The sequence below is a fragment of the Corvus kubaryi genome, unplaced genomic scaffold (genome assembly GCF_017639235.1).
Source record: "Corvus kubaryi isolate FWS band 111438036 unplaced genomic scaffold, C.kubaryi_AGA036_p1.0 65243, whole genome shotgun sequence".
NCBI classification, from domain to species: Eukaryota; Metazoa; Chordata; class Aves; order Passeriformes; family Corvidae; genus Corvus; species Corvus kubaryi.
In genome coordinates, this window is record NW_024581862.1 from 10,168 (window position 1) to 23,968 (window position 13,801).

The 13,801-nt window shown below is 52.1% G+C and overlaps 1 protein-coding gene across 1 annotated transcript; it reads right to left on the bottom strand.

Moving 5' to 3' along the window:
- Positions 1-1,790: 1,790 nt before the first annotated feature.
- LOC121673142 (ammonium transporter Rh type C) lies at positions 1,791-9,981 on the bottom strand. The gene is made up of 10 exons (XM_042046210.1): positions 9,549-9,981; positions 6,007-6,193; positions 5,402-5,552; positions 4,913-5,060; positions 4,348-4,514; positions 3,557-3,694; positions 3,065-3,201; positions 2,390-2,514; positions 2,112-2,185; positions 1,791-2,016 (listed from the first exon to the last, which is right to left on the bottom strand). Exons 1-10 carry the CDS (start codon positions 9,757-9,759, stop codon positions 1,951-1,953), a joined length of 1,404 nt encoding a protein of 467 aa, XP_041902144.1. The 5' UTR covers positions 9,760-9,981; the 3' UTR covers positions 1,791-1,950.
- Between the last annotated feature and the right edge of the window lie 3,820 nt (positions 9,982-13,801).

Sequence of the window (13,801 nt, forward strand, 5' to 3'; positions counted from 1 at the left end):
GCCCCTTGCAAGCAGCTGGGAGGAAGATCAGAGGTCATGAAGGTTGGACACACAGATTATCTGGGACACAGACAGAACTCAAATGGTGTGGGATGGAGGGACACCAGTCTGGTGACACAGTAGGAAATGCAGTGCCCAAAAGGTCTGCTGCTGCTTTGAGATTTTGCAGACTTGGGGGGAAGAGTTTAGAACTCCCTTTTTGAAATGACATTGTCTACGGTGCCTGTCAGTAAACATCCCTGTGGTGGTTTCTGATGCACTCTCTGAATGAAGCTGTGAGCAGAAAATGGCTGTTACATCCCTTTCCCAGTGCAGAGAAGCTGGGAGGAGATCTCCTTCCTTCAGGAGATCCCTGCACAGGGAAAACTGCCCTACATTTTCCCATCCCTATTCTGGAGAAAAGATGCAGCTCAACATATGCTTCAGCCTCTGCAGGGATCATTCTCCAGAGACCATTTCTAACCCCTGTCAGTCCTGCCTTTGCCATCATAAAATAAATACACAATATACCACTTGCTGGCAAGAGGGCTGGAGCTCCTGATGGCCCAGCTACGATATTTCTGAATTTCTCCTTAGCCAACCAGCCCTTTCCCTGCATCACACACTGCTGCCATGCTCGAGACCAATCCTATGGAGGATTTTAGATCTTTTATTACTCTTCTTTTTTCAATGGTGAGGTTGTTTCAGGCCAAATGGAGGCAACGCGTGTACAGGAGAGAGCGTCTCCCGTGCCTGGCTGTCCCCATCCCCGCGCCATGGCAGGGGAACACAGTGTTTCGGCACCTCCTCCTCTGTCACAATGTTTTTCAGCTCCACCAAGCAAAGTGTCCAATTAGAGCAGAGCCTCTTGCTTCCATCTTTGCCGACATTTAATTAACATGCTGCTGCTGGCAGCCGCTGACAAATTCCAGAAACATGTTGTAAAGGGTTTTTGTCTTTACTCAGCATGGAAAATGAGGGTGTCATATCCCAAGGGGATGTGAATAGCTACTTTTGACTCCCCCCCTCAGGTGTAAGAATTACAGCTAGATGCAGTGAAGAGACCTATCAGCCCTCCTACCTCCTTCCCCCCCCCTCTCTTTTCCTTTCCTGCTCCTCACATTATATCACCCTGGAAAACATGTAGGATTTTAGGCCTGGTTTTCATCCCTGTTTCCTCCAACTCCGTCTGAAGCCTGATGGTCCAGCTAAGAGAAAGGGACTGTCCTCTTCCCATCAGAATAGCACCAGTAAGTGGAAGGAGCCATCTGATAACACTGGTAGAAATGGCTGAATCCAAAAAAGAGGAAAGGATCCTGTCAGTCTGTGCTGTACATCCTAACAAGGTTCCCAGGGAGCTGATGGAGGTCTCAGTAGGGCAGTTCAAGGGAAGGCGATGGCAGAGGCCATCATGTAGGAGTGTAGCTGGACTCACAGCTGGCCCTCACCCCACTGTGGATGGCACGATGAGTGCAGGGACAGCTGCTGCACCCCAGCATCCCCTCCTCAAAAAGAACCAGCCTGGCCCGTGCTTCCCATAGGGGCTCATCACCTTCTCAATTGTCATCTCAAGGTGCCAGCTCCCAAACCAAGCGTCTCCCCAGCCTGCACTGTCCAGTACAGTATCTAACTAACACACCCAGCCTCTATTGCCACCGTTCATGCCTCCACTTTGTCCCCGAGGCACCAGGAGTGTCCCAGCGCTTCCACTTTGTCCCGGGCAGCCAAGAGCTCTCCCGACAGCCGGCGGGAGAGACGGCTCTGGGCGACATCCCATCCCGCTCGGCCGCTGACACAAAGCAGCACACCCCTGGAAAGAAGAACACGTCTTTATTATATCCACAGCAGCTCGTTACGAACGCGGCAGAGCAGGGCAGAGCCCTCGTCGTCACGGGGAGAAGGCGATCCTTCGGCCCCGGCAGCGGGGCGAGCTCCTGCGGCGGGGGAGGCGGGCGGGCGGCGGGGCGCGGCTCAGGGCGAGGCGGGCTTGTCGGGGTTGTGCATGTGGTACGCGTCGCTCTCCTCGTCCTCCGGCACCTGCGGCAGAGCCCCCTGAGCCCCCCGGGCCGGGCCGCGGGCCGACAGCGCCATCTCGTGCCCCCCGCCCCGCTCCCGCCCCGCGCCCCCCTCACCTCCCAGTACACGTCGTCCTCGAAGCAGTTCTCGGCCGCGGCGTCCCCCCAGATGGGCAGCTTCAGGATGCCCCCTGGAAGGAGGAGGGCAGGGCGGTGGGCAGGGGGCCGTGAGGGATGCAGGCGGCATGAGGGTGGTCCACCCAAGGGGGCAAACGCTGCTCGGTGCCGTTCCCCCAGGATGATCGCCCCGGCCATGGAGAAAGAGCAGACTGATGCCTCTGTTTCAGCTGCAGGCTGGCTCAGCCCTCCCCGCTCCGCGCTCCCCTCCGGCTTACCCACAATGGCACCCCCAGCAAATGCCATCAGCAGAGACACCACAATGCCGGCCGCCTGGAACCCTCCCTGGATGCTGGGTGTCCGCGTCTGGTACGCGCCGGTGAAGTCAAACGCCTTGATGAACCTGCCGAGGGCAGAAATGGTGACAACAGCCCCTGGCAGGAGATATTCCCTGGCTCCAGAGGAACCATGTTGCCCTGCTCTCCTGGGAACTCTTTCCTAGCCCCATCTCTCTTCTACAATCGATCAGGAGAGTTTTGCAATGACCAAAACACTGCTCACTTCCTTCTCTGGCCCTGGCAAAGCTTTACCAAGGAGAAGCCCAAAATATAAACATTCGCTTTGTAATTCAGACTTTTAGCCTTACCTGACCCCGCAAAACAATGCAGGGGGGAGGGAGAAGCACTTCCCTACCCATTGTGGCCCAGAATAATGCCAAACAGCAGGACTGTGGCTCACTTTATGAGGCCACCAGGAATCAGCTGCATAAGATGCTGCTATGTAAGATGGACTACAATTCTGTAAGCCCAACACAGTCAGTGCGCCCCACGTTTTTGAGGGACAACTCTGGGCAACTCTGAACTATTAACAAAAGTTCTTAATTGCTCCCTGCTCCCAGCCCACAGAGTTTCAGGTAAAATCTGTTCTCAGGGAAGATTTTCAAGCCATCTTACCCTTCCTTTCCATATACATCTTCCGTGGCTGCAGCTGCTGTGATGGCCCCCACAATGCCCCCAATAAGGCCTGGCATGGCATGGAGGTTGTGGATGCCACATGTGTCCTGAATGTGCAACCTAGACTCCAAAAAAGGCTGAGGGGAAGGGAAGTAGAGACAGATGAGGGAGTTGAGCGTGGCCCGGGAAAGGATTAGTCCCTTCCATGGAGGACTGGGATAAGCAGAGAAAGAGGAGTGATATTGTGTGCCAATAAAGAGCTAAGGGCTTGTAGACAAAGATGTGAACCAAGCTCAAGGTAAAACAACAACAAATCCTCCAAACACACTCCTGTTGGGAGTATGAAACTTCCTGAGCACTTTGGGGCAGCAAAAGGAGTCAGAAGTGCATCTCATAAGGGATTCTGGAAAGCAGGAACCATCAAAGGGAAGTGAATCCATGTCTGGTCTCCTCAGCAGGACCAGGGCTGCAGACCCCTCGAGCAGCACTCACCGTGAAGTAGACATACCCCACCGTGGACACGATGCCAGAGATGGACCCGACAATGAGGGAGCCGTATGGAGTCAGCATCATCTCGGCGCTGGTGCCCACGGCCACGCCGCCGGCCAGTGTGGCGTTCTGGATGTGGACCTGCAGAAGCAACCGCCCTGCCTTGGCATCTCAGGAAGATTGTAATTGCTCAGGGATGGTGCAAATGGCAAAGTGGGAGAATCAGCTCTGAAAATGTTTCCAGAGGAAATATCAGGGCCCATTTTCCTGCTTGGTGGTGAAAAACAAGAAAAGAACAGGCGGCTTCTGTCTGTAGCACAGGTGCACATAGACTCCCACTCCCCGTACCACACACGTTCTTTGCATCCACAGATATGGGTGGGGAGTTGTGATGAGATGGAAATTGTCTCACCCGTGTGTCATGCAAGCTCTCCTGTCACAGAGACATGTCACCCACACATCTAACACGTACAAGTCAGCCCCCCGATTGCTCACGAGCTGCTGCGCAGGCCTGGTTTGCTGGGGAGCGCTGCCAAACACGCCCAGCAGAGGAAGTCTAGTCCCTGCTGTGACTTGGGTCCACCACAGATAGGGCATCACCCCACACCTCAAGCCCCGCAGGACTCATTCCCACTTTCTTATTTCAGAGCTTCTGCCTGGATGCTGGTTTCACCATCATGCCCTGAAACCCTGCATCTGTTCAGCATAGCACAAGTGCCAATTGTTTCCTGGACCCTTGATCAACCTCATTACATGTCCCCTGGGCAGTGCAGAATGCTCTGCTCCCATCTTACCATGTCAAGCTTGCCCTTCTTTTGCAGCATGCTGGAGAAGGCCATTGTGGTGAGGACACAGGCGGCCAGCGAGCAGTACGTGTTAATGGCAGAGCGGTGCTGGGCATCCCCATGATCAGAAATGGCTGAGTTAAAACTGGGCCAGTACATCCACAGGTACAGGGTACCTGGTGGTGGGATGGGGCAGATGGGATGAGGAGGAGAAAGGGAAAAGAGAGAACACAGGGACTGAAAAAAAACCTCTAAAGAAGATACTTTTGCACAGGGGGAAATTACATCCCATAGTCCTCCTTCCCCCGAGCCGCACCCCGCATGATGAGACCAGCATCAGGAAAAGCTGGCTGAAAAAGGGAACCAAAATACATCCTTGTCTTCCCAGGCATCATCTCAGACCAGGCACTGATGAAGGGAGCTGAGTAACTCTGAAAGGTGAAAGCCCTCTGGGATGCAGAGCTCCTCAACTCCATATCCTGGGTTCAATTTTTCCCAGAGACACAGGAGGAACCACCCTGTGCAGCTGAGTGGTCCCCACGTAGCAGCACCCCCGAGATGAGGGCTGACTCACCGATCATAGCAAAGAGGTCGGAGTGGTACACGGAGCCCTGCTTGTCCTTACTCTGCTCCAGGTTGGGTCTGTACAGGATCCGTGTGACTGTGAGGCCGAAGTAGGCTCCGAAGGTGTGAATGGTCATGGAGCCACCCGCATCCTTTACCTGCAGCCATGGGAAAACAGAGGTTTGCTTCTGCAATCGCCACTCATTCTGGAGCTGAGGCCCGATTTGCATCGTGCCCAGCTTGTCTGCGCACTTGACAGAGGGACCCAGTGCTCCTGAATTGCCAAGCTTACGTGTAAAACCCCAGAAGATCTCCCTTCTCAGGGAAGTACAACCCACTGCCCCTCTCCTTCATAATCTGTCTACTTTTGCTGCCTGAATTCTTGCATTTTAAATGCTTATGAAGGCAGTGGCTTGGTGGAGCCATAGCAAAGGGAGACAGTTTGGAGAGGTGCAGAGAGGAAGGAGCAGAACGAAGCAGGTACTACCTAAAGCCTTACATGAAGAAGGTTGAGGAGAATGTACTCGTTCACTGAAAAGAGCGTGACTTGAAACAAAGTCATGACAAGGAGCTGGATGGGGCTGGTTTTGCCCAGGATTGCCCCAAAGGCGATGCATACGGACCCCACGCAGAAATCAGCATTGATCAGGCTGGAAAAGGGGAAGGAAAATGGCGGTTCAATAAGGAAATACTCCTCTGTGAATCACTCTCACCTTCACCCTGCTCTAGAGATCCCACCTGAAGACAAAGAGGTGATTAGGAGACATCCCCGGATTTCCCACTGACCTTCCTCCCATCCTCACACACCCACATTATTTAGATAACGCGGATGATACGTGCTCTCAGCACTGACATCCGTGGTGCTTGGCTTGGCACTAAGGGGTGACACTCATCTCAAATCTCCCTTTGAGCAGTACCACCACAATGGCAGGTACCTTTGGACTGACAGGTGGAAAGCAAGTGGACGTATGTGGAGGGAAAACAACAGTTTAGAGACTGATTTGATGTAAGTGAGGGACAGGTGTTGCCAGCTGCTTGACTCTCATTCCAGCTCTGCCACTGGCCAGGCAAGAGGTGCCATCCCGGAGCCCAACTCCTCCTTACTTCTCCACTCCAATGAGGATCTTCCCGTTCTTGAAAGAGTGGAACCAGCCTTGCATCAGGAGAGCCCACTGGATCCCAAAGGCAGCAAGGAGGAAATTGAAACCCACAGCTCCGAATCCATAGCGCTTGAGGAAGGTCATGAGGAAGCCAAAGCCCACAAAGATCATCACATGGACGTCCTGGAAGGCTGTGCAGAGGGAAGGGACTGTTAGCTCTGTGAGGACAGCAGGGCTGAAAGTGCCACGTGCATTTGGTGTTGAATAGAAACTAATTACATCAGAAGCAGTACGGGGGAAATTCAAGCAGAAATGTGTGTTTGCCTCATGTCCCCACATTTCTAAGTCTGAAAAGGGCTCAGCTTTTGGAAACTGGCTTTTGGGTAAAAGGCTCAGCCTTTAAAGTAAATGTTTACTAAAAGCTGTGTGCAAAAGAAGACCTGAGAGTAATGGAGTGTACAGAGGAAGACATTTTTCTGTTCAGATTGTTTATTCCCCTTTTGTAAAAAACTCAAAAAATATCATGTGAAATGAACAGTAAAGTTTTGTTAAAACACGTAAGTGGTCATTTTGGGTAGGTCCATTCATTGCAGGGTCCTGGTGACGGCTCAGAGCAAGGAGAGCACAAGAACAAGGAATGTTTACAAATACATTTTTAAATGCTTTGGAAATCAGCAGCAAAATACCCTTGAAACCAGAAACCCACTTTGTGAGATTTTTAGTGCTTAAACCAGAGAGACCCAGTTCTTCCCACTAATGGTCAGACCTGCTCACTCGAGCCCCTCAGATGCCCTTCCCCGGGGGAAACCAGATCTGTGTGAGCCTCTTGAAAGACCTTCTTGGTGCAGTAAACCCACTGTACTTTTTAATGCTGCACGTTTCTATCAGATAAGCATTGCTTTGCAATTAAGTGAGCTGAAACGCTTGCATACTTACAAATTGAACCATGCAAACCCTCACACTGCAGGCCACTCAGCCCATGGAAAGAACAGGAGGCCCAAGGCTGGGATCCCCCCTGGGAGGCTCCCACCAGCAAACCCATGCTGTAGGACAGATAAACACAGCATTGATGGAGCTAAACCAGAAAGTTCTGCATTTTGCAGTGCACAAATCATTGTATTCACTATATCCAGCAACATCTGTGCACCTCAGAGAGGGTGTAAGCTCAGGGCAAAGGAAATTCAGTGACTGCAAGTCCGCTCTACCCCGAACCTGTGCTGAAATCCATCAGCCCCTGGTCCATTTCCACAGAGCTTGTGTCTGCTACTTCCACTGAGGGCTGGTGAAGACTTGCATGAAGTGCAGCTCTGCAGAAGCCATGACTTTCATCCTTTTGTGCTTTAGAAGACCTTGCAACTTGTTTAAGATGAGCATTTGGACAGGCTTAAGCCATGTAGTGCCATGCTCATCTGCTTGCTCTTAAAAAATGCCTCCCATGCCTATGAAATCACTCTGAAAAAAGGAAGGAGGCGAGATCTGCAGCTGGCACTGTTCAGCAGAGGTCACTTCAAAAGCACTTCTCCACATGTCCTAAGAAGCAGCCTTCCTTACTGTGGTTTTTCCACACAATCCCATAGACTTTCTCTCTGCAGCTGTATTTATTTCCCCTCTCTCTTTTCCAGTGTAAGCAGCACAATATACTGCTAGAATTATCCACTGCCATTTGCATTACATATTCATTCTTTCTTCCTAAAAGCAGAAATACACACGTCAGACTTAAAGCTGTGGACTGTGTGCCTTCCAGAAACCCAGAGGATCCCACTGTGTGTTAGACCCTGTACGAACTCAGGAGGAAGAGCAGATCTTTCTTCAAACCGCACCCAGACTAAAACATTTTTCTAACCCTTGCCTTTGTTTTCCCTTAGTAAAAATAACACTGTTATCACTGAGAGGCAGAACAGGCATTGCCGTGCCCTAAAGGTTTTGTAAGCCCACTTTTGTGGGAGGACAATTGCCATAACTACCAAGAGGAAGTGTTTGGGCTTTGGGAATGCTACCCGGGATGAAAAATCGAATTTCTTTTTCCCTAGAGAGCAGATGAGTTACCCATTATGGAATATCCATGTGCAATCCAAAATGAGAAGGAATTGTCACACTGACTGGACCTGGCAATGGGCACCACTGACACAACCACGCACTGGCTTCCTGAAACCAGGACAACTTCCCTCTGCCCGCCTTCCCAATCATCTCTGGCTTGAAGGACCTGTCAGTTTGTCACTCCTATCCCTCTGCCATTGCAGACAGGTCCTGTGGACAGCAGTGATCGAAGATATGTGGGTCCAAGAGATCTTTGGGTGTTCAGCCACCACATTATTCTGAGCAGCACTGGATGGACACAAGGATTAAAATTCCAGGGCTTGGCCACCTTGTCATGTTTGTCCGTCTTAGCAGAGAGAGAATATTTCTGATTAGATAAGGGAGAAAGAAAAGCTGCGCTTTTGGGCATGTGAACTCTTCCTCAGATCTGAAACAAACGTAATTCAAAGCTAAACTGAGCAGTTGCCCTTAGATTGACTTAGTTGTGTTGAATCCATGCAGCCATTTGAGGGGGAATATTTGGCACTGCAGAGCAGGAGTGGGATATGAGGACAGAAGAGATGTCACTTCCTTAGCTCCTACACGCTCTTTCTTGGACTCCTGATGTCCTCCCAGCACACCAGTGACAAGAGCAGCCCTCAGGCACTGCTTCTGTTTCACACCAACCTGCGTGGGGCTGGTCCCAGGGGCAGATGTCCAGGGAGAGCCTAGGGCAGCCACGACCGTACATGAACCTGGAGGCTGACTGAGCAGCAGGTTTCTGTAAGCCAATCCTTTTCTGAACTAGCTAATCCTCAGCAGCCACAGGTTGCTATAGCTCCTTTGATTTAGCAGGTGTTTTTAATGGAAATGTTCTAAATAGATGCATGACTCAGGCCTGTTGCTTCCTTGGAAACAATTGCCTACAGAAGCAGCCTGTTCTGAAGGGCTCACAAAGATGACCAGCCTTGGAGATCAAAGCCACCCAAAGGCACTGCCTGGCCAGAAGGGCTTTAACCTTCTTAATAATTTCTGTGTCACTACAACGTAGAGACCCAAGAACCCTGGGATCCTGGCAGCTTAGGAGGACTCTGGCATTGAAATGCCAGTAGCTAAAGGGTAATTCACAAGTGAGGGGGTGGACGGAGGAAGAGGAGGAAGATGTCACAGGATCTCGACAGCTGTTCCTCTGTGTGCACAGAAAGGCTTGCTCTGATCCAGAGCTGAGGGAGGGGGCAGCAAGCTGAAACTTTCAGAGTGCTGGGAACACGTCAGCCCTATTCCTGGAAAAAAGACATCACGATACCCTGCTGACAGAGCCCCAAGGCACTGGAGGGCCATGAGGCTTTTCTCTTGCTCTTTGGTGAACCCCAAACCAGCCTCAAGGCAAGAGCGTGACTTTCCAGCCATCGGTGAAGACAGCGCCTATGACAGGCTCTGCCACAGGACAGGATGGATGGGATGGGATGGGATGGGATGGGATGGGATGGGGACCAGCCAGCACAAGGATTAGGCTCCCAGAATACTCACAGGGGTATCGGAAGTAGAAATCATTCTCTATGTCACTGGTCAGGTTCATCTCTCGCTTCTCTTCCTCCCAGTGTGCATCAGCTTCGGCACCGAAGTGCACGAAGACCCCAAAGAGGACGATCATGGCCACCTCCCAGAGGAGGCACACGAGCGGGAGCCGCCAGCGCATGTAGGTGTTCTTTGCCATGCCTTGGTGCCTCGGCCTCTCCATCCACAGGGATTCCGGGGGACCGTGCGAGCCCACGTCCCCCGCGCCCGCCCAAGGCCGGTCACATATATAGGTCGGAGAGGGCGAGGTGGGGCCCAGGGAGGTGCCTCTGGCAGGATCACATTTCAGAGCACTGGAGCTTCAGCAGGGTTGTTTCTCTAAACCCACCTTCCTCCCTGGGAGGAGGGACAGACTTCAGCACCTTTCCTCTGAGCTGCTCCGAGCACCTCTGAGCCCTGCCTCCACGGGGACGAGAAGATGTGGAGGCCAGTGCGAGTGGGGAGTGGAGGCAGCGTGTCCAGCCCCCTGCTCTGCCCAGTCCCCTGCTCTGCCCAGTCCCACACCCCTTCCCAGCCCCTGGCAGGAGCACCCTGATCCCTGCTGTCCCCTCCCCCCGGGCTCTGGGTGCTCCCCTCACCCCCCTCCAGTCCTGCGAGCACCCTTCCCCTGCTGGCACTGAGGGTGAAGGCAGGGTGCCCTTTCCTCCTGCTCTTGGCTTTTGGAAAAGCAACGGTGCTGCAGAACTGGAGGAAGAGGAAGGTGTGTGCTTCAAACCAGGTACCAAGATCCTGCATTGAGTGCACAGACACGCGACGGCCCCGCCAAGGCTGCCACAGAGCTGTAAGGATGTTCAAGTGACACATGTTCCATAATTTCCCAAAGCTATTTACCCAGAGCATCCTCCTGGCAAGGCAAACGGAGCCGGGGCTGCATAACCAGGGCAATACTGTGAGATGGTGCTGGAGGCCTGAACGCCCCCTCCTCTGGTATGAGGTTTCCTTTAATTAACAAACATAAACACAAAACTCCGTTTTTCCTACTGTTTTGAATTATGTTCTCTTTCCCCAAAGAGCCGGGCAAGTCCTTCAAATGGATCCCAGCTCCTTCCTCTGCCTGCAGATCCCTGGGTTGCTTGTCAGTCTTCAAGAGATGAAAGACTGCAGCCCAGGCAAGCTGCCCAAATTTGCTGATGGCATCTAATTGTGGCCCGCAGGCTGAGCAAGCAGCGCTGATTTTGGTGTTGATTAGGCAATAATTTGAGTTTATTATTTTTTCTTGTGTGCTTTCTTCTCAAAATGACAGATGGCAGAAAAATGCTGTGGATGGTCTTGAAGAGACTGACGGCCACACAAAATCATTCCCCAACCTCATTTGAACCCCGTGCAGGCAGCAGGATAGAGACAGCGCTGGGAAAAAGAGAGAAGCCCATCTGCCTTAGCCCTTACCCTGCATGAGCAGAGCTCTGTGTGACTGGGGTCACTTTTTGGGGACACCTAAAGCAAGTGGATGTTGCTGTTATCTGAAGGATGAGCGCTCCCTCGAGCGATGCTGCTCAGGGTATGTTTTTGGGTCTCCCATTACACAGGGTTTCTGCAGGGCAGTCTCAGCTGTACACACCAGGAAACAAAAGATCTCCAGCTAGAAAGAAGCTGAAATCCCCAAACAATACTTGAGCTCTAATTGCTGGAGCACTGTTGACAGTTGCATGTTCTCGTGCCAACTATGTGGTAAGACCAGTATTCCACCCTGCCCTAGAGCAGCCCTTAAACACCTCAAAAAAGGCAGCACAGAGGAGCATTTTAAAACAAAAGGGAACTTGCTAAGGTACTGTATCCACCAGCAGCTATGCTCTGTGATTATGGTAGCAAAAGAGTAACTACAGAGCTTTTCTAATCTATGGCATCACTGAAATGGCAGGGTGTCCAGAAAAGCAGCTTGCAAAGCCCTTGTGCAGCCCCAAGAGGCAGCAGTTCTGCCCCTCCTGCTGTCCCCAACCCCTCTCCCCAGGTGTGGAGGCCAGGAACAAAGGCTAATGGTTTTTCTGCTGGCCTGATAGGCTCACTTTGTTGCATGCCTGGCGCTGCCCCTCCTTATCAACCCGCAGATCAGCACTTTGTCACTGCAGTCCCATCAGGGCTGGCATGCTCCACTGGCTGTCCATGCCGTGAGAGCCCGTTAAGGGACCAACTTCTCTTCAGGCTCCTCCTGAGGGCCAGGATAACACTGGGAAGGCTGATGGGGCTGTGCCAGCACCTGTCTGCAGCAGTGCTGGCAGAGCACTTCCTGTGATGCCTTAGACCACCATTGCATCCACCCTACAAGATACCCAACTGTGTGGTAGGACACACAGCGCACGTTTCACCATGCCCCAGTCAAGAATACCAAGGTGCTTAAATGTCCTGTTGGAAACTCCAGGCTGGTGTGAGCTTGCTCCACCACAGAATTTTACTCATCACGTCCAGCACCCATAAGAGCTGCAAGGTTTCCCCAAAAAATCACTGGGATGATGCTGGGGGAGAAAGAACATTTGCCTTTCTGCTTAAGAGATGTGGGACTAGGCCTGGCAGTGGGCAGGTCTTAGTTGCCTTGGGTGAGGGTTGTACAGTACTGGTCCCAGCTGGGTCTCCCAGTTTCTCACTTTTATGAGCACTAAAAATATTTGAAAGATGTAGAAACAAAATCAAAAGCACACAGAAATCCCTCTCTCCTGCCAGGAGGCCTTGGGGCAGCTTCACCCTGGATAGGAGGGAATGGGTGCTCCCCAGAATTAGTGGTCAAAGCTGCCACTATCAGTGGCCTTTGGGCACACGGGGTGGAGAGGGCACTGGAGAATGAGGATATGGGGAGGCTTGGAAGCCTTCATGCAGCACAAGGGAGACTCTGGGCACTGCCCAGTATCAAAGATGACTTGTTGCTTGTGCAGGTCCTTGAGGAGTGACCTGAAAGCAAAGCATCTGAGTCAATACAAAACAAAACTTTTTTCGGGCTGGCTCAGCAGAAAGGCAAACAAACTTTCCACTGGGGCAGGACAGAGTGGTGGTATGAGGGGAGATCAAACAAGTTCACTTAAGTCTGGGCTTTCTCAGCCTTTTTTTTAGCCCCCACCATTAAGTATCACTTGGAGATAAATGCTGGAAGCAGAATGAAATAAAGCGAGACTTTTTTAAGTTTAAAAAAATCCTATCTGGATCAAAGTGTCAACCACATGTGAGCCAAAGTTACAAATGGTTTTTCTTGTGCCCTCTCCTTCCTCCCAAGAAACAGCATTTATCAGCAAGTAAATGATTGTCCAGAAAGAACCCAAGGACTGTTTGAGAGGGAAGTCAGTGTCCTTGTGGAGCAGGCAGAGAGGGCAAATGTCTCTGTAAGCAGCACAAACATGGGACAGCACAAGAAGCAGAGGTGTGAGCAACTCTGGCTGTCACACTGGGAAACACCATCACCTGGGCTCAGCCAACACCTCTGCTGGCTTTCCCAAGAGCTGGACAGGCTTCTAGAACAAATACACTGTAGTGGGCAGGAAAGGAGAAAGGGTTTGAGTAGCCAGCAGCAGTTCCTGTGTTGGAAGCTGTCAGACTTTGCTGGGAAACTCCCCTTTGCCCTGGGTTTGTTTCTGGTCCCAGGTGGACTGTGATAAGGCAGGTTTTGGTCACACTCTGCTAAGTGTCCTCAGCGGGCTGCTGGGACAGATGCCAGTGGCTGGACAATGGCAGTGACATGGTGTGGTTGGCTCTTCTTCAGGGCTCAGACAGCAGTGATATACTGGCAAGCAGCACAAGATGTCAACCCTCAGCCAGGAGAAGGGACCCACGGCTCCCCAGGGAGCCCACATCCCCAAGGCTGCAGGCTGCCCTCCGCACTTTCACCCAGGGAGAGTGGTTGTCCTTCTCCTGCTCTTGGTGGCAGGTTACTCCTGCCCACCCGAGTGGATCAGCTCCTTGTGTTCCAGCCCATTAAACCCACTTGTGTTCACAGTCACCAGCAGAGCCAAATGGGCAGTTTAGTGCCCGCTTGTCTTTGTTGCTTTATAAATATGACTGGCTGCTGGTGACACTGGTTTGGGCTGGGGCATTCAAGCTCTGGAGGCGAGGGTGGAGCGGGCAGCTGGGTGGCTCTGCTCATTGGGGATTCCTCTGCCCTTACCCAGTGTGATCACACCTTAACCACCAACACCATGGGGCAAGATGTGCTTCAAGCCCTGCAGGGAGGAGATGATCCTGGCCAGGGCAGCTGATGACGACCCAGGGTCTTTGTCCTCCACAAG